The following is a 26,352-nucleotide window of genomic DNA, read 5'->3' as shown; positions in this document are numbered from 1 at the left end:
ACATAGGTACACTACATCGTGGTCATTTTGTCAGCCACACTAAACACTGCAGGCTAAAATCAGCCACACACGACAATAAAAATGTGCAGTTACTACTTTTATTTCATATCTAAGCTAGTAGTTGCTCTGTTTACGTTAACAACGTATGCTATTTTTATTACAGCAAGCTAAATCACTTCTCTCGCCTTCTGCTGGCCACTTTGGGGGAGCATCACTATAACACTCACAGGCCGAGGTGCAAAAGGGGAAAGTGTGTGCAGAGCTGACGGCCGTTTCTGAGCCCAAAAGCTGCCCAACATTGTTTTTTAAACGTAGAAAATAATCCGTAATGATGGCCAGCACTTTGAATGCACTGCTGTTGGTTTTATCAACTGTTGTATCTCCTGCTGGTGTGTGTTCGAGTGTGTGACTGTGGATGTGATGCAATTGGTTACTGTACCACACATCAACAATCTGATTGGATACCACTCAACTTATTTGCATAATCATGTTAGCTATGAGGGTTTATTGTCGTCTCACACCACGCTATCAAAGCATGCACTGTTTGATGTAAATTATCAAAAAAATTGAATAAAACAGGCAATAAATAAAGGCAAATTATTTTGCATGACATCTTCATTTAGCTTAACATTTCAGGACCCCCAGCATAAAACACCGTCCCACCTCCCTGTGCTGTATTATATTGAAATATGGTGAAAAATAAATAAATAAATAACACAATAACACAATAATTAAGCCGTTTTTATTTTGCGTGTAGACTCGTAAAAAATGGTTCTTTAGTAAAGACAATGGTACCATTTAGAACCATGGGTTCTACACAGAACCATTTGATGCTTGAATGGTTCTTTACATGGTGTGTGAATACGGTCTACACAGAGCCCTTTTGAAAAGTGTTCTATGGGGTCTCGAACATTATTCTTCCACTGTTACCAGCTTGAAATCATAACAGTAGAAGGACCCTTTTTGTTACTATATAAAACCCTTTTCATAAAGGTTCTATATGGAACCATCACTTTAAAAAATCAAGATGCAAAAAAAATGTTTCGACTGGGGACCACAGGAGCAATCCTGTAGGATAGATTTCTGGCACACGTCTACAGGGGGAACGCTCCAGCAACGAGGGTGCTCAGAATTCTAAGCGCCCTATTGAGAAGTGCACAAGCGCGCTTATTGGAACGCGCCCAAAGAGTCGGCCTTCTGCACCTTTAACGAGGAAAGCTCGGAGCTCGGCAGCAACCAGGAAGGAAATCTGACCTTCTGCTGCGTTTCTGTCTCTCTCTCTCTCCCTCCCTCTCCCTCCCCCGAAGACAGAATGATCAGGACACACACAAACAAATGGCTGCTGCAGGACTGAGCTCAGTCAGCGACTCACTCCCCTCCGAGTTCACCCACTGAGTGAGACGTGTTTTGGTTGAAGCCTCTGTGTGTTTTAATTTTTCCTGTATCATCCGCGATCTTTAATCGGCCCGGACTCCTCTAGCCCCAGCCCCAGCCCCAGCTCCAGCTCGAGTTAGCGAGGTTAGCCATCAGACGCTAACAGACTCTGGACCTGCACGCTAAGACCGAGAGGTATGTATTAGCTGTAGCTGCATTAGCTTACAGTTTAAACCCTGGAAACGGTCCAATCTTTAACTCAGACCTGCGACTGCATGTCTCAAACTCTGCAGTCGTCGTCTTTGTTTGTATTAAAACACTCGGTTCATCGTCGGATTTTAGTTCAGAGCCGTTTACGAACCAAAATAATAGCGCGTGGCTGCGAATATCTTCAGCTAACTCCTGGCTAAACCGCTAACGCTAGGTTAGCCTAGCTAGCTGGTTAGCTGACTGAGCCCTGACTTCGTTTATTGTTGTTTAAAAACCACTAACACCGATTAAAAGACGCGACCAAGCAAGCTTTAGTTAAAGCTGACGCTAACGGTGCCGGTTAAACAGCGCGGTGGTTTGATTTCACACCGCGAAACCCGAAGACGGTTTCTCGGGATTTCTGACCATTTGGCTTCTGCTGAGGCGGAAACGAAGCCATTCTGAGCGGTTTGATCCCCCGAGATGACCTGGTTATTATGTTTTAATAAGGCGTGACCTCATATTGTTGTTGTGTTGAGGCCACGAGTTAAGATTCTCGTGGTCTCAGTATAGTAACACGTAGCCCCAATATATTAATTTGTGTCCTCGATATAGTATCTCGTGGTCTCAATATAGTATCTTGAGGTCTCAGTATGTTATCGCCTAGATATAGTATCTCGTGGTCTCAATATAGTATCTTGAGGTCTCAATATGTTATCGCCTAGATATAGTATCTCGTGGTCTCAATATAGTATCTCGAGGTCTCAGTATGTTATCGCCTAGATATAGTATCTCGTGGTCTCAATATAGTATCTCGAGGTCTCAGTATGTTATCGCCTAGATATAGTATCTCGAGGTCTCAATATAGTATCTCGAGGTCTCAGTATGTTATCGCCTAGATATAGTATCTCGAGGTCTCAATATAGTATCTCGAGGTCTCAGTATGTTATCGCCTAGATATAGTATCTCGAGGTCTCAATATAGTATCTCGAGGTCTCAGTATGTTATCGCCTAGATATAGTATCTCGTGGTCTCAATATAGTATCTTGTGGTCTCAGTATGTTATCGCCTAGATATAGTATCTCATGGTCTCAATGTAGTACTTTGTGGCCTCTATATGTTATTTTATTTTGTCTATATATTATTTTGTGCCCTCAGTATAATAACTTGAGGTCTCAGTGTAGTAACTCTAGGCCTCAGTGTATTAATTTGTGGCCACGTTTTATTAAATAAAGATCACCATGTCACCTTGGGTCAGGGGTGCTCCGCTGGATAGTAAATACCTGGACAGGTGAGCTGCTGTAAGACGCCGTATAGACTCAGTGGGCCAGTCCACTCCAGATACTGCAGCTTTCAGGCTGTCTTTACAGTGAGGTCCGTTTTTTTCTGACTATCTCTAACGTTCATTGCCCTTTCTGTTTGATCATGCTGCATCAGACACAAGCCACATCCTGTTTCACTCATCCAGTTGTTCATCTGCGTACACGCAGCAGTGAGGGGCAAAGAGATGAGTGTAAACAGAACATGGACTGTTGGGTGTTTGCTTACCGACCTCTGGATGTTTGCAGGCCAGAATCCCTCGTGCCAAACCAGGTTGTTTTTGATCGTTAGAGGCTTTGCACGTCTGATTCCCTGCTTCAGAAGTGAAGTTGTAGTAGGTTTTATTGGCCAGATTTAAATAGTCTAATTCAATATAAATAAAATATATCTAATAAAAATATTATGTATGCGTATGACTTATTTTATTTAGATGTATATAAAATATTAGATAGATAGATAAATAGCAATAGAACATCCAAATTTGTGATAGTAATAAGAAAAATATATAGTAATATGAAAATCGCATGTAACCAAAAAGAGCAGGGTGATTCAAAGAGTTTCATCCAGTTTCAAAATGATTTATTTCACAGGTTAATCATTACAGAACAGTGCAGTAAACTGTAAACTGGTTTAAATGAGCATAAAGTTTATTATGTAATTGTTTAAGTGCTCAGGATGAACTTCCTCCAGCTGTACGGACGACATCAACACCAGAGTCAAACTCATCCCACGCTGGATTGAGCATGTCAGGTGTCGCTGCACTCTTTCAGTGCAATTTCGGAGATCATCCAGTGTTGTGGAACCAACAACGAGCGCTCTGAGCTGTTGGAGCTTCACTGCCCATGAAAATCACATCGCTTAGTTATTTACTCTCATTGAAGTGGAGAACGTAGAAAGCTTTCTGTCCAGGGGTCTCATCTCCTCACAGACTGAAGGGAGCTCTTCCACTGAGTCAGAAACTATGACCCCCTCTTTCAGTTGGTATGTGATTGGTTCCTCGGCGCCTCACGGTTGTAAAAATGTGGCGCTTTGAAATCGGATTAATCTTTTTGAATCACTTTATGTTAATTGTACGGCATTTCAACACTTAATTATACAAAATGTAATCAACTTAGACTTGTAACATGCCTTTTTTTCTGCTGGTATAACTGGATGGACTGGTATACTGGTCGAAATTCTTCCTGAGGTAGGAGTTTCCTCATAACTTTTGTTGTATGACAAAATTGGACACAAATGATCAGTGCAAACCACCCTGCTTGGCTGAACATATGAGCCAGAGATGTTTATGCTTCAAATGAAAAATAAAAATCCAGCTGATTTCCTCCCATCTAGTCAAAAATTCTGTTAGACAGAAAACAGTAAGGTAACAGTCACACTTGGAATTACTTTGCTGATATGTTCTTTTCTCCTGGTTAGAACCCAGAGTTCTTCTCCGTACAACAGGCTTGTCAAACTGGAGATCTTACAGGCCAGAGCACTGTGGGGATTAGCGTTTACCCTCATCCAACGCTGTGAATTCAGTTCCTTGTTAATTAGCTGAAGTGTGACCGCGAGGACTGGATCCTGACACAGGTGCCCTAAAACAAGCATTGCATTGAGGCTAAGTAGTCCCTAAACAGGGTGTTAGTCCATTTCATCGGTCAACAGAGGACAAAGAAGTTACAGTCCATTGGTTATACATATTTATGATGTGAATAAACAAGTGTTAACATATACGCATAATAAATGAAGAGGAAGGAAGTCCATATATGTTCATCTAATGTCTGGTGTTGTCAGGATGCTCTAGTCTGAGGACTCCCAGTCATAGACAGAAAGGTCCACTGTTGTTCTTAGCAACTAGCTGGTCTTGGGTTGAAGAAAACGGATAAAGCCTAAGCTGGAATTGAAAGGAGTATCTGGTCAGCTCCTCTAATCCAGCACATTCCCAACCTCCAGGTTAAACCTCAGGGTCGCACAGTTTGCGCACGGACACAGAAAGGACGGTGAGGTCACTCAGTACTTTATGAGCATCTTAAGAACAAAACTGTTATTTTTCTGCTGGAATTTGAACCACATTGTAGTTATTCTCACTTCCGTAGCAGCTGGTCCACAGCTTGGCATGCGCACTAGACTAGACAGGACTGTGGCGTTGATGCAGCTGACTGAGTCAGATGGCTGTTCAGGCAGAGCAGGAGAAAAGCACTTCTGTTTGGTATCCATGTTAGGCTAAGGCTAACCCCAAAAGACCAGCCGTTCTTTTATGTTTGCTGTCTTCGATTTACTGTTCCTCCTTAAATGGTGCAGAAGTTACATTTAAGGTGCAACAGAAAATTCAAAGGAAAAGCTGGCGAAGTAGAAACTTTAGCCTCCTTGAAATTGAGACATTGAACATTTGCCACTGTTTTTTTCCAGGCCCACTGAGCTGAGTGTTAGAAAGCAGTATTACCTGTTTCTTGGAACAAAACCTTGTATCTCTTCTGTTGTTTTTCAGTTTTTTAATAATTTGAAAATACCTGTTGTCCTTTTACATTGGGTATAAATTTCATTTAGGAGATACAAGGTTTTGTTCTGACTGCAGCAATTTACAGGTTTATTTATATATGGTTCAGTTTTATTTGGACTGTTTTTACTATTTTACTATTATATAGAAGTGTTTCAGATATAATTAAGTTGTTAAATGCAGTTCTTATTTAAAAATGAATTGACACACAAAAAAATCACTATACATTTATAAAACTGATTTTAGTTGAGCTTAAAACTTGGTGTATTTGAACAAAAATGTCACACTATTTACCAAAACTTTCTGAAAGTTTAATTATACTATGATAAGCATTTTTGTCTGTGCTGCACTATAGTACTTCAGACAGGCAGAACAAGTTTAGTTGGAATTAAAGTGGCTAAGAGTTCCTATTAAAAGCTTCCTCTATGTTCTCTCATTTTACTGCTCTAGCAGGTTTTGCTGATCGCATTTCGGTCCTGATAAACATCTGTCATGCCTATTTTCCCCAAGAGCGCCTTCACTTTTACTGCCTTATACTTCTGTTGTGAGCTGTGCAGTAGGACACATGGCTGCATCTCTCATTTGTTGTTGTTTTTTTTTGGAAAATTATTATTATTTTAGTTTATTTAATTTATTTATTTTATTATTTTTATTTTGAAACTTACATATAACACCTTAACCTTTCCCCCTTCCCCCCAACTTCCTGTTATCTCATAGTTTATAACATTATTTCAAACTGCCATTACTACACAAAGTACATTAGTCCCAGGCTTTACAGATGCAGAATCAAAAAGCATATTGTGAAATATAAATATAAAATAATGCCTATGTGTGTGTGTGTGTGTGTGTGTGTGTGTGTATATATATGTATGTATGTATGTATGTATGTCAGGGTGCTGATTCAAAATCTACTTCCTCCTTAAAATTCAGAAACAATTTCCATATTAAAAAAAAAGCCTCAAGTTTTCCTTTTACTCCTTATATTTATACCGAAGGTGCTAACCAGGCATTTAGACAGAGGTCTACCATTTTGCTTTCATGTTCTTTTAAGCAGTAGGGTTTCTGGGTACAAACCTAGAATACACGGTTTTGGACAATTGGGTTATTTCTTTGGAGAGATTCCTGGAAATAATTCCTATTACTTGCATCCAAAAGTTCTGTGTTCCCTTCTGTGAGAGATGCGGGTTAATTTTGGTATCTCTCATTCTTATTTTGCAGCAGAGCTTTACTTACAGGGTCATATGGATTATCTGTCAAGTGTAGAAGAGACTGGCTTTGGCCTGTAATGCTGCAGGAATGTAAGAAAGCTGTGAGGAGTCCTGATGTTGTCAGGACACTGATTGATTGATTCCACCTTTGACTTCACTTACAGGAATGCTGAAAGTGGGGTTAGAGATTAGGGGAACGGGGGTAATAATTAACTGCAGAAGATTATAGTTCACTTCTCGTTGTGATGTAAAATGTTCTTGTCTTTCTATCTATTTATGTGTCAACATAAATGAGACGCACAGCAGTTGCAATGTAATATATGTTAGACTTTCCTTTGTTTTGGCCTGTGAAGACTTGGCAGTCGGGTGAAGCCGTCTACATTGTCAGTTGTTCCTGGTAAGAAGTTATGCTTCCAATTTGATACTTCTTGTCACCTCAGTTGCATTAAAATTGGTTTTAGCTTTTTAAAAAAGCACAGGAAATAGATATTCAGTTTTACTAGAACTTCTGTTACTTCCCTGAAAGTTTTCATGAGAAGTGCACACGCCTCAAAGACACAGCTTCAGAGAGTGAAAATGTGGTTTCAGCCTTCTTTGCAGCACATTTCTTGCTGAATGACTGCATCTGTAGTTGTCTACATTTATTAATAGCAGTATTTAGGCCCATGTCCTAATTATAATGAATGATCTGATTCTGAATCTGAAAGTATGTGTGCTTTTAAGCAATGTGGGAGTTTTATAAATTGTAGGTCTGTCAGCAGTGAGCCATGGCTTGAGAAGAAAGGTAGAATTTTGAACCGAGAGCATGGCTTACTGGAATTAAAAATGCGCTGTTGGTATAGTGTGCACTTCTGTCCATATGTTTTCTAGATAATGAGCATTATATCATAGATCCCACTTTTTTCCTTGTGATACTGATACCTGATCCGTTAGTATCGGCCGATACCAATACTCTGTCTGACCTAACTCGTTTATAAGTCCTGCTATTTATACAATTACAAAAAAATATTTACTTTGGTAAAATTCTGTATCACAAATAAAACTCACTCCACTCGGCTAGATGGCATTTACCTGTTGGATTGTATTTAGTAGATGCTTAAGAATACTTATTTTTGGTTATTTACTGTATACAGTATTTACTTTTATAAATAGTAATGGGACCGATACTAATACTGTGGTTAAGTGCCATTGACGGCGGTGATACCAATACAATACCAATATTGGTATTGGTGCAACACCACTAGCAAATATATTCTGTCAATCAAATGAACCGTCACTCTGTTGTTATGCAGCTCTTAGTGGAGAAGCCTTGTTTGAGTCCGATTTGCACCCTCTGAACAAACAGTCATAATTTGGGAATTGTTTACTCTATCGCTTAACCGGATAGATGGTGTGAGATAAGACCCTTTGGGGATTATTTAGGTGTAATGTTGTGTGTATTGAGAAGAAAATGTCTGAGTTATGACGAGTTAAACATTGAGAAAATCTTGAAATAAGCATAATTCTGATGTTGAGAAATTTACATGGGAGTGAATGGGGCAGTTTTCTGGGCCTAGTGCCAAACAAATGCTCATAACTCTAAAGCTAATTGATAAAATTATGAGATATTTTGAGGTTTCAGGAAGGACAAGTTTCTCTACCATTTAAAACTGAAATGGAGTTTCTAGGTGAAAGTTTAAGGATTTTAAAGCAGATTCCCTGCGTGATCAGCTGTGTCTGAGACTGAGTGGCCTGCTGTGACGTCATCGAGGTCAGTTAGAATCTGAAGTTCTGAACATTCCCGCCGTTCATTCTTATGGGAGGTTTTTCATTTTTAAACTTAATTTTATTAAAAACTACCAATCCGATCGACTCCAAACATACATGGCACTAATCACAGCGCCGAGACCTTCGAAACACAGTTTGAACAGAGTCTGTACGTTAAGCGGTTCTAACTGTATTAATCGCAGAAAAGGGTAGAAGAAGAAGAATGTAGGTATGAGAGATAACAGTAAAAATCCTGTCTACAGGCATTTATACAGATAGAAAAATACAACAATCTGGTATGAAATCTATAACCTGAGATGAAAGAGGCAGTTCAATGATGACTGTAGCAGGCGGCACTGGTAATGGCATATAATGACAGTACTGACTAGATATGTGCAGAATCCAAGTTGACTGTGCGCAGCCCCCGTATAATTCACTTGTGCAGCACTAGTGTAATTATGCAGTGCATTAATACTGGGAGTGAGAAACTATATATAGCCCATGATTCACCCACATAGTTTTCAGCCTTTTTCAAGATAAGGATTCCTGCAGTTATAGCTGTGCCATTTAGAATCTGTCCACAGAGACGGACGGAGAGGATAACAGAATTTACTGACCTGCTGTTTGAGTGTTTGCTATTATTTATGTATCAGTCTTAATGATCTAAAACTGGTGATCGATGAGTGGTTCTACTTTTCAGACATTTTTGCATGTAGCCATCAGTGTCAATGAGGCACTAAAGACCAGATAAAGACAAAGTGCCCCAGTTTACTGAAGTAAAAAGACCTGTTCCTTGTATAATACTCCCATGTGAGCCTTAAGACATGCCAGCAAAGCAGCAGCCAAGCCAGCTCCTAGAAACCTGCCTGCCTGCATTGTTCACTTCCAGCACAGCTGAGACACTTTGTTTGTCGTCATCTTTAATTGGTCTCTGGGGTCCTTAGCTGGATCAGGTGCAGGTTTAATGTGTATTTCTCGTTAGAAAACAGATGCGTCCGGTTCTTATAACAAAGTTTTTGCAACTTTCTGGCCCAAAACGTGCAGTTCGTAGAAAAATCTGAATGTTAAGTTGCTTGGCAACCACTCTTAACAACATTTTAGTTGTTTAGTTATTTATTTATTTATTTTTTTTAAGACTAGAAATCAGAAAAGCCTTAAGCTGTAATCCTGTAAAAGTGCCGTTAGCGCTGACTGAAGTACCTTTCCAACACTGGAGCAGAAGTACAATAGTAGCAGTGCTTACTGTTACTCGATTCTTCTCTTTTTGGATGATTTTTGTCTAAAATAAAATGCTGAAGCTCCAGATCGAGAGGTGTTAGCAACAGGACAGTAGTACAGAAATAAACAATAGATAGAATCAGATAAAAGGAATTGGAAACTCTCTGTTAGTGACAAATAGAAACAGTAAGGTACTTTCCTTGCCATCAAATGTGAGCACAAGTAAAAGTATAATCATCCGGAAATACTCGGGAAAGTCCTTCAAAAATGTACTTGAATACATTGAACTCAATAAATCGTACTAATCAAACATTTTGTACTGTATTTTGTCATTATTTTTACATAATTTTGCGTCATGCTGCGCTCATCATAATCTTAACCTTGTGTGGCTTAATGCCACCTTTAACCCCTAAAGAAAGGCAGAAATGAAAACGGAGAAAAAGAGCGGAGAGGGAAAGTGCTGCAGATCTTAGCGTTGATGTTTCTGATTATTTCTGAATAGTTTGCTTGTGCTTAATAAATGTATGGTTATGTTTTTGAGTGCTAAGGAAATGTATGAGGGGATAAAATAGTTCTGGCTATAGTTCTCACAAATCTTCTCCTTTCTGTGTTCCTTTCCTTTCAGGTTTAAAGGAAACGTGATTTAAAGATGTCCAAGCCGCCCAATTCTCCATCCAGGGGCTCTCGGTCCAGATCTAGGTCCCGATCGCGGTCCTATTCGCGGTCTCGCTCCAGTAGCCGTTCACGCTCAAGATCCAGAAAGCATCGCTACAGGTAATCTGAGCTTGTGTATCTACACAAATGGTTTAGGGTGTTTTTAAAATGTACTGTTGATGAGTGTGTTCTAGGAATGTGCAGAGAGCGTCCTAGAAATATGTTTATTTTCTCTGGTTTCTATAATGAAATGTGACACATACCTGAATAGTAATTTTAGCACTACCAGTTGACCGAGTACTCAAGTACTTGTGCACAACCCTGGTGTGTTCCCGATGCTGATGTTGAAGAGTTCTGCTTTTTGTGATCTGGCACAATTTATTCTGCTCGTGAAGGTTTTCATGAATAGCTGATAAGTAGATTTCAGAGCTGTACAGCTGGGCTGTGGTCCATCTCGAGTTGAAATGTGTGTTTAGCACCGTTTATGATTATGGCAGTCATTGAAATGGACATAAGATAATGAAGTATTATAACAGCAGTTGGTATCTAATCTCTAGAGATTTAACAATACAGCTGATTTCTTTTGGATTTCTCAGACTGCGTATGTTTAGAAATAAGCAAACAGCGCTGCAACGAGACACAGCAGAACACTTTAGGAGCAGCGCTCAAAAAAATAAAGGGTTTAAATATTCTTCAGCTTCTAAATGATGTGATGAACTTCATATTTTCAGGTAAAGTGGTGCGATTTTAAAAATGAAAAAAAGGATGCGGCGTAAAGTTTTGAGTTTTACGTTACTTTTGCTTTGCTCTTCTTCTGTGAGTTTATTGGCTGGTTGCAAAGCAGAAATCTGATTACTGTCTGACTCATGTAGACCTGGAGTTTCCCCATTATCTGATTTTCTGCAGTTATCAGACATTTAAGCGCATGTAAACTCGCTCATTCTGTCGTGCTGTATTGTGTCGCAGCGTATTGGCTGACATTACCTTGTTATAGGAAAACTGATACACAGTGTTTTCAGCCACACCTTTGCTGTATCAAATTGATCTGAGTCAGTTACACTTCTACCATATTCTGCTGGCAGGCATGCTGTGTTCAGACATCAACAACCTTAAATAATCTCTTGAAATGAATTGGTTTCTTTGAGTTGATCAGGTTTATCTACAGTGGGGAAAAAAGAATTTGATACCCTGCCGATTTTGCAAGCTTTCCCATCTACAAAGAACGGAGAGGTCTGTAATTTTTATCGTAGCTGCACTTCAACTGTGAGGGACGGAATATAAAATATCCAGAAAATCACATTGTATGATTTTTAAATAATTAATTAGCACTTTATTGCATGTAATAAGTATTTGATACAATAGAAAAACAGAACTTAATATTTGGTACAGAAAACTTTATTTGCAATTACAGAGGTCAGACGTTTCCTGTAGTTCTATGACCAAGTTTGCACACACTGGAGAAGATGGGCCAAAATCCCTGCTGCAGATCTTTCAGGTTTTGGGGCTGTTGCTTGGCAACATTGAGTTTCAGCTCCCTCCAAAGATTTTCTACTGGGTTCAGGTCTGGAGACTGGCTAACCCACTCCAAGACCTTGAAATGCTTCTCCTTAGTTGCCCAGGCTGTGTGTTTCGGGTCATTGTCATGCTGGAAGACCCAGCCACGACCTGTCTTCAATGCTCTTACTGAGGGAAGGAGCTTGTTGGCCAAAATCTCGCGATACAAGGCCCCATCCATCCTCCCTTCAATACGGTGCAGTCGTCCTGTCCTCTTTGCAGAAAAGCACCCCTAAAGTATGATGTTTCCACCCCCATGCTTCATGGTTGGGACGGTGTTCTTGTAGGATCAGAATCATCTTTACCCCACGAGGCAAGATCTTGCATGAAGCCGCAGACCGAGGAAGATTGACAGTCATCTTGTGTTTCATTTTCTAATAATTGCGCCAGCAGTTGCACTTTCTCACCGAGCTTCTTGCCTATTGTCCTGTAGCCCATCCCAGCCTTGTGCATGTCTACAATTTTGTCCCTGGTGTCCTTGGACAGCTCTTTGGTCTTGGCCGTGGTTGAGAGGTTGGAGTGTGATAGAGTGTGTGGACAGGTGTCTTTTATACAGGTAACGAGTTCAAACAGGTGCAATTAATACAGGTAATGAGTGCAGAGTAGGAGGGTTTCTTAAAGAACAACTAACAGGTCTGTGAGAGCCAGAATTCTTGCTGGTTGGTAGGTGATCAAATACTTATTTCATGCAATAAAATGCAAATTAATTACAATGTGATTTTCTGGATTTTTTTTCTTAGATTCTGTCTCTCACAGTTGAAGTGTACCTACGATAAAAATTACAGACCACTCCATTCTTTGTAGTGGGAAAACTTGCAAAATCGGCAGGGTATCAAATACTTATTTTCCCCACTGTAACATTGTTCAGAAACGATACATTATTTGATTCATTTTCCAGTGTCCCATCAGTTTGATACCTTAATGGTAGAGAAGGTTATGCGAGCCGCTATGCTGATAGACAAGCAGCCGGCCCAGACACAATCAATCAAATAATACTTAATAATAATATTTAATTGTACAGACTTCATAAACTAAAGGGGGCTGGTAATGAGACTAGTTGTTCTACTTCAGGCACCTTTTAAATTAGCATCATTCATTTTCTTCATACTGCATGGTTTTATAGCTCAGTGAATGCTAAATTAAACAGGAATCCTGGCATTTTGTGCGTGTGACATGGAAAATTTACACTTTGTTTATATGAATCTTTTATTGCTTACATGTGCTTTTCCATTATGTATTTATTTTCTTCAGCTAGTTTTTAAGTTGCGTATTCAAACGAGTTTCAGCTTTAAAACCTTGACAGAGACGATGAGGTAGACTGGCTGAGGGCAGGTGCTCTTATGCTGCACAGCTTTGGGACCTTCGCCAAACAGACATGACTCACTATGTCATTGCTAACTCAAATAGAAAGTCAGATAGCTCTGTTTTTGAGATTTGCTCGAAACTGCTCCCCCCACTCTCCTCCTCTTCCTCTTCCTCCTGTCTCTCTCTGCGTTTGCTTTCACTCGTTCTGTCTCGCTTGTGACAGTTAGAGCAGAAATTTGTCTTCTCTGTCCGTTATGACGGTCTCTTTCCACATAACTCCCGCTGTTCTACTTGCTGAAGGATGTCTGTTCCGCTGTTGAGGAGTTGCTTTGTTGTAAATTAGTTTTTGTTCTTTAGTAAATTTAGTTTTTGTTTTTTCAATGAAAAAACACCGCTGGTAAGTGTCGTTCTGTCATGAGCATGAAATGTTGCTCTTGTCTTTTTTTATTGTGTGTATGTCCTTTGCATTTTATAATTAACGGTTTGCTTTTAATGTCCAGTAAATCTGTGATGAATGTATCAAAGAGAGTGGCAGGCTTGTAAGTTATTGCATAGTATTAACTTTGTTGTTTTGGCTGTGATGATAAATTAAAAAAAACTTTTTTAGAAAACTTTCTAATTAGTTCAAAAGTTTTTGTTGAAGCTGTGTTTGGCAGTTCTACGTTGATGGAATTGGCGGCAAGAGAATCACATGTAGATGCCGAGACGACTTAAAACATATTAGGATGGTCTGAGGCACATTACTGGGTGCTATGTGTGAGATGACATGAAGGAGAAAAGTTACTTACACAGCGCCCCCAAGTGGAAATGACACCACAGTACCATATTTTCAATTTTTTAAGTAAATAATAGTATCAACTAATTTTAAATGAGTGATTAGCCAGGTTGTTTCTTCCCTTGGTGCTGACTAGAGTGCTTCTTCTTTATTTGCTTCTTTTTTTTCATGAAATTTCTGGTAACTTTTTCTAACATGTACTGTCATTTTTCTGCATATTTACCCTCTTGTCTTATCCTCCTTTTTTTTTTTTTTATTTCCTAGCTCTAGATCTCGCTCCCGTTCACGTAGCCGGGACAGAGAAAGAAACTACCCCACCAGAGATTTTCAGGGAAATCATGGATACACTCGTGGGTTCCGTGGCTACCGGAGGCCCTTTTATCACAACCGTGGCAGGGGTCGCGGTTACTTTCCCCGCGGCTACCACAGGGGAGGTGGTAACTATGGTTACCGCTCCAACAACTGGCACGGTGGCCATCGTGACCAGCAGCAATCCTACGAGCACCACTCGCACAGCCCCAAGAGGGGCCGCTCTCGTTCACGCACCCCTCGCAAGCGATCAGGCAGCCGCAGCCGTTCGCGTTATTCTGACAGGTCGTCCTCCCGCTCCCGCCGCTCCAGCTCTTCTTCACGTTCCTCCTCTCCACGCCGACGGAGCTCGGGAAAACCCCACTCTAAAGACTCTAAGAGCAAAGGGTCACCAGGAGAGGGAAAAGGCCCTAACAAAGAAGAAGATATTAAACCTTCGGCGGCGGTTCCTGAGGAGCCACCAAGCAAATGGGAGAGCTTGAGTGACTACGGCACCAGCCCCAAACAGCCTAACCAGGGGCAGACTTCAGCAGGAGCTCAGCCCGAAGTCAAAGTGTCTCTTACTGGAGCTTCTGGCAATGGCGCTTCTCTTTGGAGAAGCATTGACGGCAGCAAGAGCCCCCCAAAGCAGGCGTCGTCTTCATCTGGCTTTGGCTTCTTCTCAAAGGAAGACATGAAGGCGGGAGACAAATCGGCGCAAATCTCCACTGCATTCAAAAAGTATGTGACCTGTCTCAGAGCCTTATGGTTTCTTTTTTACCAACATCCCTCTCTTTTCTGTTTCTCTCACACAGTGTTTGATTTATAATCATTCTTTCAAATGTGTTTAGTCTGTGCACAGCAAACAAAGATCCTTGGAAGAGAATAGAGGGTAAAATGGAACTCAACTCAATTGAAACGCAAATAAATTCCAAATCTTGCTGGCTGTTGCCCTGTGCTATGAGGTTGTTTGCAATCCCATAATTTAGGAGATAAAGCTTAGATGATGTAAGTATATTTTCCAAAATGCGTCCTGGTCAGTCATGTCTGCTGTGGTGCAGTTTGAGTGCTCAGTGTTTGCCTGTGATGAGTTTTGACATGTAAATTAATTAGACTTGTTCTCTCATCAGTTACAGTGTATACCTTTAATGCGATGATTTATACCTTTAGCAATGAAGTCTAAAACATTTGAAGGTTCTGTTCTGCTTGAAAAAACATAAAACAGAATCATTTTGGATTGTTTATACCAGGTTTTTGGCAGAGAAGAAAAAGCCATCGTCAGAGTGGGATAACGGTCAGGATGAAGATGTGAATTCTGGAGATGCTGAAAAGGAGAAGAGTAGGAAGCAGAGAGGCCTTTTCGACGTGGAGCCGGCCTATGGTGAGGCGAAGCCTGATAAAGGACTCCCATTCCTGGATGAGGAGGAAGAAGCATACCTGAAAAGCCTGAAGGAAAGAAAGACTGAGGATGAATCCAAGTACAAGCCCAAAGGGACTCTGTCTGCACGGGAATTGTTTGAGGAACGTTTCGGGAAATGGGATGACGACTCCATTGCCTCAAACAAGGACTCAGCACAGCGGGAAGAAGAAGTGGACGAGGACGAAAACGTGATGGAGGAGCTGTACCGAAGCCGCAAGCAGGCAGCCCGCAAGGAGGAGAAAGCCTCCAAGAAGAAAGAGAAGAAAAAGAATCGTGTGAGTCCATCTTCTCCGTCGCCTTCTAGAAGCACAGAGAGGGGCAGGCCGCTCTTCCCTGCGGCGAGGGAGGTGTCTCCTCCAGCAAGATCATCTAAGAAGAAAGATCCTGAATTCAATTTTAGTCTGAAAACTTTCAATGAGGAAGCTGAGAGGTAAGGGAGAATACACATTACTTGGTAATAGACCTCAGAGGATGTGCTTCATATTGTATTCGGCACTAAATGGGCCTCTCGGTGCATGTTGGCCCGCCCATGTTAAGAACTCTGGGTCTTGGCTGGTTTTCTGTGTGACAGGAATGGAGCCCATTTTGAAGATCACGGCTATCATTGTTTTTCCTCCAAATGTTTTGGATCATAAAGGAACTGAATGCAAACTAGCACTGTTTGCTGAATTCACATCATAAGACTGGCAAGCTCTCCAAAGTACAACCGCAGTTGTGGTAGTTTTGTTGCTTTGGCAGTTTTAGGGTGCAGTGTGAGTAGCTGGTGTTACAGGATAGTGTTGAAATTTTATAGGAGACCTACTTTCGGGGTGCAGGAGTGTTAGCTTACTTGGAATAGGTATGCTTTATTTGTATTTTAATTGCTAAATAACCTCTTTCCGATTTAACATCAGCTTTGGAACATTTTGTTCACTATGGGATGAGGGTCATTTTTCTTGTACAGAGATTCAGCTTAGACCTGAAGTTAGACCTAATATGAACAACTACAGAAAGATGCTCGTATTGAGAGGATAAGGAACTCTAACCCGCTTTTCTTTATGGGGAAAACCACCACCTGCTCAAACTGTAGTCTACTACTTGCAAAGCTTGCTGGTTTGTTTGGGGTATCTTTGTGAGGTTGCCAGTCTTGTGATGTCAGTTCAGCGTGCAGCGGCGTAAGTCTGCATGTCGTAATAAGTATTTTACCTTTATTATCAAGCTCATTCAGAAATTCAAATTACGTTCGAGACTGAAATGTAAACAGGACAAAACCTTTTGCTCCAAGCGAACACTAATGTTGCAGGAAAGTAAGGCTGCTGCTGTGCTACTTTTTTTTATGATGCGGAAATAAAAAGGAAAAGCTCTTTAGACTGGGAGTGCCTTATCCGGCCATGATGATGACCACACAAATGATGACAGCATCTCCTCAGAGGTCTACAACTTGTACAGCATTGCCTGGAATCACTAATATAGCCAAGTGTTCTGCTTCTTCTTCCTAGCTCGTCTGGTGCATTAGCCAAAGAGAGACGTTTGACTCAGGATCTAGTGCACCCCGTTAAGAAAGAGCATGAGGAGTTCCGCTCCATTTTCCAGCACATTCAGGCTGCTCAGCTCCGCCGCAGCCCCTCAGAACTGTTTGCTCAACACATAGTCACCATTGTTCATCACATCAAAGGTAACTTCATGCTCTTTAGTCTTTAAGAGTTAAATATTATTCTCTTGGTTATCTCAGTTCCTGGCTGTCGTGATGTTCTCCCGGTGTGCGCCTGTCTGTTTTCACGTGCGTATTCATGGTGGAGTCGAATTGGGCTTACTTTTATTTATCCATCTTGACTCGACATGTTAAGGATTTTTATTTTTTCCCCCCCCTCACTGTTTGTAGCTCAACACTTTCGCTCGTCTGGGATGACTCTGAATGAGCGATTCGGCATGTACCAAAGAAAAGCGGCACAGATGGAAATGATGAGGCAAAAAAAGAGTCCTGAGATCCACAGGTAAACACGGCCTACACGTCAGCTGTTTTAAAAAGGCTTGGGTAGCCTGTTAACCTGTTAATTGCTGTACAAATAAAGGCATTTAGTCGATTTCCTCAGAGATTTATTCATGTGTTTTCTCATTTCTGTCTTTGCAGGAGAATTGATGTGTCTCCAAGTGCTTTTAAGAAACACTTTCGTCAGTTTGAGGAAATGGAAGAGAGCGAGTACAAGGTGACAGCGTTTTCAAATCCAAAATTGCAGCCCAAAATGTGTGCCAGCTGAAACAGCAGTGTGCTTTTTTTTCCCCCCGTTTAAAGGAGGTACATAATTCTAATACACAAGAACGAAAATCCGTTTTGTATTACTGAGCATTACGCCCTCCCCCTCCAGCTTTTGTGATATGATTAATCGGTGGGTAAATACATGACCCAAACAAAAGGCTAATCAGAATGGAAGTGACTATTGATGCTGTTGTCCAAGCCTTTCAGTGGACCTCTAAGCAAATGCCATAGTAAGTATTTCTCCTTGAAAATGCATTTTGAACAAGTGAGGCTCTATACTAATCACCATGGGGAAAGCATGGAGCATGCTGCTTTCCCATGAGATCTGTCTAGTTTTCTGTCATGTAGTCTCACTTTTTATTTATTTGTTTATTTATTTATTCATTCATATGATTTGGCTTTACTTTACACATTTTCAGAGGGTGATCTACACTGTCCTACACTTTCATAGTACATTGTAAACAGGTGAAGTTCTGTATGGAAACACATTTAGTTGTTCTTTTATTCAGTTTCAAGGCAAGTGTAAGAAAACAAATGCAATCTCTCATGCAGTTTACACCTTCAGCAGAATCTGAAAATCAGAAGCAGCTGTATTAGGCTGTAGGTTTAGGGTTGGTACTGAACATTGCACAAGGGATTGTCTCCATTGTCATGTCTGAATAAGTAGGTTTAAATTTTTCTGTTCGGAGTTGCCAGTAGATGGAGCACTGCAACTGGAATTTGGTTAAAAGGTGGTTCACAGCTTCCGTGTCACTCTTTTGTACTTTTGTATTTTTGATTCACAGTTTAAACATCATGGGATGGTTTTGTGGACACAGTTTAAGTTTAGCCCACTATGATCCAGTTCCCAGACCCAGATTTAGCCTTAGCCTAGACTAAATGATTTTTAAACACTGTTGATGATGTGATTTAGTCCAAGACTATGCTCAATCCATGCCTATGAGTTTCAGCTGAGAGCAAGTTAAGGCTTTATTTTGTATCTATAGGCCTGTAAAAACACAGATTATGACCAGTAGTTTTGGGCTTAATTTTTGTCAGTGGACATATTCCATTGACAAACATCTTTGGTTTAGTACTAGACTTGATCTTTGTCTAGAAAACCAGTCTTCTTTTTTACAGTGTTGGCCTGGGCTTTCTTTGAGACTTGACCCCAGTCGGTGATTAATGTTTATCAGGGTTTCATACTGCACTGTTTGATGTTTGTGCTTGGTGTATAAATCCAATGTTTACGCACATGAATTCTGACTTGTATTGCTGTGTCTCCACAGGACTATGGTAAAAAATATGAAGGAGAATCAATGGACCTGCGTTTGGATATTGAGCGACGTAAAAAATACCCCAAACGTGAGGGGGGGAAAGGTTCAGCCGGGTCACGCACCCCCAGCCACGAACAGTCTCCTGACAAACCCTCCAAACACAAGAAGTCCAAGTAAGTCCTACAAGGGTTCTCAAGACAGCAGTGTTCAGTTCCAAATAGATGGTGTCTGAGAGTGCAAATAGATTTGCGGACAAATGAAGAAACGCAGTAGGTGAAGGAGCGCACTCACACAAAGTTGTGTGCACGCTGTGTGTCGAAACATGTATTTGTTAAGCCATGTCAGTAATTAAAATGCCAAATGCATCAAGGCAAGAATGAAAAGCAAAATCATCAGATCTCGGTCTTCTGTCTTCAAAATGGTCACTTTACAGGAGAAGGAAAAAAATCAGCTTTACTTTTAATGTAAGTCAATGGAACCAGACGGTTTTCCAGGTATTTTTAGGCCATTTCTTTTGGTCCATTCATTGTGAAATATGCACACAATGTAAAGAGCAACAGGCATTTTGAAATTGTTAAAAACTGAAAAACGACAAAAACGGAGATACAGGGTAATTCTTTCAACAGCAGCGAGATGATGATGATGGTAAAATCATTACATGATCTGGAAATAAGTTTTAAAATAAAATCACCAGTATGGTACAAACAATACACGATGATGCAATAACTGAAAAATTTCCAGTTTTTCTCATAAATAGAAAATTAGACCAAATCCCATTTCAACCCTCGCCCGTACCACTTAACCCTTAGCCCTTCTTTTTGCATGTGTTCCAAGGGGCAAGGTGATACTTGAAAACAAGGGGTAGGGGTAAAAATAATCCTACCTAAAACAAGTTGAATGAGACAGTCCCATAATTTAAAGTGTACAATAGCTAATTGCTGGTCACCTCGATGTATGTACCAAATCGTAGGCTCATTGCGGCTTTTCAACATTTTCACTTAACAATTAAAATGACTGTCATTGTGATGCTCTTGGATCACGGTGAGGTTTTTCTTTACCATTTCAATTGTTACCATTTGCACTGTTGTTAAAGTTTTGTAATTACTTTACAAAAGATTGGATTCAGTGTTTTTAATCATTTTAAAACGTAATTTTTTTTGCAAATAATCAATTCTTAAGAGCGAAAAATGTTCAGCTTCACAGGTTTCGAATGAAGTTCAGAATGATGCATTGAGATACGCAGTAGATGTGTATGGTTCTAAAATGACAGAGAAAGCTGTGCAACATCTGTGTGAATGAATACAGAGCGCCTTGTGTTTTAAGAGGGGATCAAATCTTCCCACCAAAAATTGTGGGATGAACAATTACAGTATATCATTCATCATTTAAAGATTTTGAACAAAATTGGCATCTAGTTTGATATTTAAATCTACATTGTAAAAATGTATAATTTAGGTAGAAATGTACAAAGACTGACAACTTACGGAAACTTGCTGGGAAATGTGTCCAGAATGAAAAATGGATGATTCTATAATATAGAAAAATTGGTGTAACATCTTGAGAATAAAATGAATATCCAGAATACCTCTTGTTTGAAGGCTGGTGAACAAATCTTGTGGTAGATAATTTGATGAATATTAATATATAAATTTAACTGTATAAATTGATACAGTTGTATGCAAAAGTTTGTGTACCCCTAGTTTCATTTGGAAAATCAACAGAGCGTCGGGACACATCCACTACAGAGAACATATGTCTGCACATTTTAATGTACAGTCACTGTTTATTTGCTGAATGTAACATTTTGGTGGGAAAATAAAACGTAAAATGTTGCCTGTGAAAAGGTTTTGGCATGATTTATATTTAATTTTTCCCCCAAAATTTTAAAACTGACAAATACATATAAATTGTACACTAACATTTGCAGAAAAATGTATGCTAGTGTTGTGTAGAAATGATTAGTGATTCCAAGCTTTTGAACAGTAGTTAATAATAGTCGGAGGCAGATATTAACATCGTAGTTGAATCACGGTTTATAATAGCATTTAGGCTTATTTGTTCCATCTCGTCCTTCATTGCCACCTCACGGTCTTGTAACTCTTTTCTTCATTTTAAGGAAAAGCAAGAAGAAGCGTGAGCGATCTCCTTCCTCCTCCTCCTCCTCGTCTCCTTCTCCACATCCGTACCGTCCTAGGGAGTACCATGGTGAGGAGGTTGAGCATGTGGAGAAAGGGGGCTTTGATAAGTCCCGTCTAGGACCCAGAGAGTACCCAGGCCTTATAGACCGTGGGCCCCGGGACTACGAGGGGGGCCACCTGGAGCGGGGCTATGAGCGAGGAAGAGGGGGTTATGATCGCGGAGGATACGACAGAGCGGGATACGACAGAGGACGTGGGGGATACGACCGGGGATTTGTAAGTTCAGTGGTCTTAGTGTGGTTGGTCTTTGATGTTGTGAAGCCAGCTCTGTCTAGAATTGTGATTGTTAATAATGAATGAAAACTAGCAGCTGCCAGAAAATGAGATCATGCTGACTGCACAGTGCAGGGTTGATTTCATTGAACTCCTCGGTTTATTTGGTGGTGGTATCTCTCTCTGACCTAGCACTCTATGTAGATGATATCTTAGTACCTGTAAAAACATGTTTTTTTTTTAATTGTTCAGTATATATTTGTGGAGCTCTTATTACAGCAGACAACAGTCAATATGTAGCTTTACAGAAATCTTGGTTCAAGCCTCTGTTGAGCCTTATGACAACTTGAATTTGCGTCATATTATAGATGAGGCTTGAAAATGAAAGGGTTCATTATAGAGAAACTTACTGGCTCAGATTTTTTACAGTGGTGCTGATGGGAACCAGAGGTCGCAATGTCTGCAACACAAATATAGACATTTTATTTACTTTCCAAAACCACCAGAGAACCTACACTTGTCTACGGGTTTCTGTCTGTAATAATGATGATGGTAAAATAGTGGAAATACTCAGTTTTTATTTGGAGACTGTTCTGCCTCACAGTGCACTGCATTTACTTTAAAAATCACTTTAAAGCCAAAACCATCTCAGAATAATCAGAAACCAATGTCTTAGGCAGCGTATTCGTAACCATTTTAATAACTTTCTGTGAGGGTGCTTTTAGAGGTGGACGTCTGGATCCGACTGCCACCACTGTGAACTCTTCTGACTCTACATGTTCCCTAGAACAGAGCATTTTGCTCGAAAGCACCTTGAATGACTTAGTTTACCTCTTAACCATTTAATTATGTAGAAATCTTGAAAAATCCAGTGAAATTCCCCTTTTACTAACTTTCTGAAACATCCAGGACATGATACTAAAGTCTGTAGTCACCAGGGCTGGAGTACAAGAACCCAGTCATAGATGATGGCGTCTCGATTGGTTATTGATTGGCTGTACTGTATTCTTTGACTGGTGTTTCTGTAATTGGTGTTAAACATTTGCTAAAAAACATTGTTGCTGTGCATAACGTGGCAATAATGGGACGTTTTGATTTTTAGCCTAGAATGAGAGGCAGAGGATGGAACAGAGGAAATTACCCTGGCAACAATAACAATGGAAACCCTGCCAATATGGGTGGTCCTATACGGCCGCAGGATGAGGAGTGGGACCCTGAATATACTCCTAAAAGCAGGAAGTACTTCCAGGTAACCGTCAGATTTATATCAGCGGAGGTGTTGCCTGGTAGTCCGCCGGTGGAAATGACTACTGTGTCTTAAGATGAATCAGTTTGACATTTTGGACTGGAATTTGGATTTGGCACGTTGAGGCTCGTTCAATGTCTCAAAATTCACCCATTTGTTTGCTGATGTCTAAAGTAATTCAACCACAGATCAACATGACAGTTTCCACTTAATCAGCCTAGACTTGTTTTGTGTCTCAAGTTTGCTTCTTCAGTTTTGTGCTGGAGCTAAAATGCTAATGTAGATAACAAGTAATGAAAGTTGGCTTCTTATAAGAAGTTATAAAATGAAATTTATGGTGCTATATTGTCAGACAATTTATAATGGTAGTTTATCGGTCTCTACTGTAGAAAGTCATTCCTCAGTTCACTATGTTGGAAAAAAATGAACTATAAAAAAAAAAAAAAAAAATAGAAAACGACAAATGGAGACATATATATATCTCTCACACACACACACACCAGCCATTTTATTAGGTACACCTTGTAAGTTAAAGGTTGGACCCCTTTTTGCCTTCAGAACTGCCTTAATTCTTCAACAAAGTGCTGGAAACGTTCCTCAGAGATTTTGGTTGGTTATTTGTGTAACTGTTCCCTTTCTATCATCTGGAACCAGTCTGTCCATTCTCCTCTGACCTCTCACATCAACAAGGCATTTTCGTCCACACAACTGCCGCTCCCTGGATATTTCCTCTTTTTCGGACCGTTCTCTGTAAACCCTAGACAACCACGCCACGTTCAAAGTCCCTTAAATCCCCTTTCTTCCCCATTCTGATTGTCTGCACTTCAGCAAGTTGTCTTGACCACCTCTACATGCCTAAATGCATTGAGTTGTGGCCCTGTGATTGGCTGATTAGCTATTTGTGTTAACAAGCAACTGAACAGGTGTACCTAATAAAAAGGCAGGTGTGTGTGTATGTACACATGTGTATATACACATACATATATACATACAAACACACATACACTGTATATAGCAAAGCTGCATTGCATCACAAAGTACACAAATTAGCAGTACACTTTGTCTGTTTGAGGTTACTTAACTACTCACAGTTGGAGGTGAATGTATGATTAAGGCATGCAGTTAGCGCGATGCTTAGGAGGACTCACTGGAACACTTCAGCATTTGCACTACAAATCTTATGGGGTCATTTGCATCTCTGACCACATCCTGAGGTGTCCACTCATGATCAGATCACAAATTCACAGGAAATGTCGGAAATGTTTGTATCCCAATAACGTTTTGTGTGATAAAGCATCCAGCAAAGCTTGAATGAAAAAACAAGACAGAAACGTAGTAAAACATTGATCAGACCAATCTTAGAGCTGTCTGGGCGTGGCCTAATATTCTGAGAAGTGTTTTTATGTCTGAAGCAGAACTAAAAGCAACGCAGGCCAAGTGGGGATAAATTGGTGAAATGGGAACTACGTGTACAGGCTGTGTTGTAGACTGTAGCTGCTTGGCCGCTACTAAAAAGCATTATCTGGTCTTTATATTTCTATATAACTTTACCGCTGGATGTGGTAGATCAAGCAAACGCTGTCATGACCTGTTGAACAAATTTAATGGATAAATTGACAACCTACAGGTAGACAGATGTGCTAGCTTGACAGCTCTGTTGTGCGTGGTGTCTAATTGTGTCTGACTCAGAGAGACTGTAGGGGAACACAGTTTGTTATGTGGGTGGGAGGAGCCACATCAGTCCTTGTGATTGGTGAGGATACTTCTAGAACTGCTCAGTTCATGTCAAAAAGGGAGACTATTGGCAAAGTCAATGATTATGGACAATGAAATGTTATCACATGACATACGTTGTCCATGTATATTGTGTGCCCACTGCAGCAGTACTCTCTCTGCCTTTACTGCTCAGTCACTCTCTTCTCCATCTTTCTCTTCAGCATGATGACCGTGACCGAGAAGGAGAGATGAAGTGGACAGACGGACGTGGCCGGGGACGTGGCCTCTATCCTCGCAGTAGGGGTTCCTTCACCGTCCGCAGAGGAAGCAGCGGCAGCAGCCCCAAGTGGACCCACGACATGTTCCAGGGGGCCACCGAGGAGGGCGAACTGCCCGACGACGGCACCGATCACAGCCACAAAGAGGAAGATAAAACAGCCGAGAGCGAAACGTCCAAACCCTAAACTGCACCACCTTCTCCATCTCTTTTCCTCTGACCTCTTTGCATTTCTGTTTTTTTTTTTTTGTTTTGTTTTTTTATGGGGGGTTAAAACTGCAGTCATAAGCCATCAGAAACACCGGTGTCTCAGTGAGCTGGATTGTACAATACTGTTGCTTTTCTGTTGAGCCACTGTGTTTGTTGTCACTCTGAACCACTGTGAGTTTTAATTTCTGTTTGAAGATGGTAAACAGTCACACTTAGAACAACAAACTGTTTTTTTTTTTTTTTTTGTCGTCAGTGTAGTGATTTCATTGATTTAACTAAAGTTGATTTCTTTTTTAATTTGTTTCTTTTTGGCTTTCTTTGCTTTCCATTTTACAAAGTGCAGTCTAGAAATGCACTTGTGCCTTAGAGCCGGGAACTGCAGTTAGGTCTCTCTCTCTCTCTCTCTCTCTCTCTCTCTCTCTCTCTCTCTCTCTCTCTCTCTCTCTCTCTCTCTCTCTCTCTCTCTCTCTCTCTCTCTCTCTCTCTCTCTCTTTGCGCCCCCCACCCCTCTTTCTTTTCTTTCTTTCTGCGTCCCCCACACCTCTTTCTCTCACTCTCTCTTTCTGCGTCCCCCACACCTCTCTCTCTCTCTCTCTCTCTCTCTCTCTCTGCGCCCCCACACCTTTCTCTCTCTTTCTTTTCTTTCTTTCTGCGTCCCCCCCCCACCTCTTTTTCTCTCTCTCACTCTCTCTTTCTGCGCCCCCCCACCTCTTTCTCTCTCTCTTTCTTTCTACACACACACACACCTCTTTTTCTCTCTCTCTCTCTCTCTCTCTTTCTTTCTACACACACACCTCTTTCTCTCTCTCTCTCTTTGTATAGAGGTTTTGGACCTTTGGATTAGAGGTGCAGGTGTATAATATAAAAGTCAGGCTTTTATTTCCTCTCTCTCTCTGTTTGCCGTCTAGACTACAGCCTGTAGCACCTTTTCTGTGGACTAGTCCACTGTGTACCAGGTCCGCCGTCTACAGGGCGTAATTAATGGTTTATCTAGATCATAATAAAGCTGTGTTTCCTATGTGATCTTCAGTCGTACCCAAAATCATTTAGCAATTTTTTTTTCTTTTAACATGTTTACTGCTCTGCTTCGTGAGACATAAATAAGACAACTGTAACTGCTGAAAGATTTTTTTAATGTTATGAATTCTTATGTAATATAAAAATTCAAGACCCTGAGTGCAACTAAATGCTTTTTGGTTTTTTTTTGTGATTATTTGGTTGCTTTAACAAAAAACATGTATTTTTGTGCCTCTGTCACAATTTGGGTTTTTTTTTGTTTTTTTTTTGTAGATAGTTCAGTGGGCGAAAACAAGGGACGTAGATTGTGGAGAGTTAACAGGTGAACTTATTGTGGCCTTTGTATGCAAAGGAAACAAGTAAACAAAGATGCAAATTAGAATTGTTTACTGTAGTTGTTTTAAAAAAAATAAAAGTTTGGGGCATTTTAGCTGCTACAGATGTTCAGTCTAG

General features: G+C 40.5%; 1 protein-coding gene across 4 annotated transcripts; it reads left to right on the top strand.

Annotated features, from left to right (window-relative positions):
* The first annotated feature begins 1,230 nt into the window (after positions 1–1,230).
* thrap3b (thyroid hormone receptor associated protein 3b) lies at positions 1,231–25,345 on the top strand. 4 transcript variants are annotated; one of them, XM_017715921.2, is made up of 11 exons: positions 1,242–1,569; positions 10,160–10,308; positions 14,087–14,851; positions 15,361–15,960; positions 17,009–17,184; positions 17,392–17,503; positions 17,641–17,716; positions 19,035–19,195; positions 21,139–21,436; positions 22,536–22,682; positions 24,617–25,344. In XM_017715921.2, exons 2-11 carry the CDS (start codon positions 10,184–10,186, stop codon positions 24,857–24,859), a joined length of 2,703 nt encoding a protein of 900 aa, XP_017571410.1. In that variant the 5' UTR covers positions 1,242–1,569; positions 10,160–10,183; the 3' UTR covers positions 24,860–25,344. The 4 variants fall into 4 exon arrangements, with proteins under 4 accessions (XP_017571413.1, XP_017571410.1, XP_017571411.1 ...); XM_017715922.2 differs by lacking the exon at positions 1,242–1,569 and adding an exon at positions 6,863–6,967 and having other exon boundaries at positions 24,617–24,859; XM_017715924.2 differs by lacking the exon at positions 22,536–22,682 and having other exon boundaries at positions 1,231–1,569; positions 24,617–25,345.
* Positions 25,346–26,352: the final 1,007 nt, after the last annotated feature.

Source organism: Pygocentrus nattereri, chromosome 11 (assembly GCF_015220715.1).
Source record: "Pygocentrus nattereri isolate fPygNat1 chromosome 11, fPygNat1.pri, whole genome shotgun sequence".
In the NCBI taxonomy this organism is placed as follows: domain Eukaryota; kingdom Metazoa; phylum Chordata; class Actinopteri; order Characiformes; family Serrasalmidae; genus Pygocentrus; species Pygocentrus nattereri.
The sequence above is the reverse complement of the archived record's forward strand: the minus strand, read 5'-3'. Positions and strand labels throughout refer to the sequence as shown.

Excerpts from the sequence above, each read along its gene's own strand:
- thrap3b (XM_017715921.2), top strand. The coding sequence starts at position 10,184 with ATGTCCAAGCCGCCCAATTCTCCATCCAGGGGCTCTCGGTCCAGATCT. Across the intron at positions 21,437-22,535 it reads GGGGATACGACCGGGGATTT|CCTAGAATGAGAGGCAGAGG; the intron begins GTAAGTTCAGTG and ends TTTGATTTTTAG. Across the intron at positions 22,683-24,616 it reads AAAGCAGGAAGTACTTCCAG|CATGATGACCGTGACCGAGA; the intron begins GTAACCGTCAGA and ends CTTTCTCTTCAG.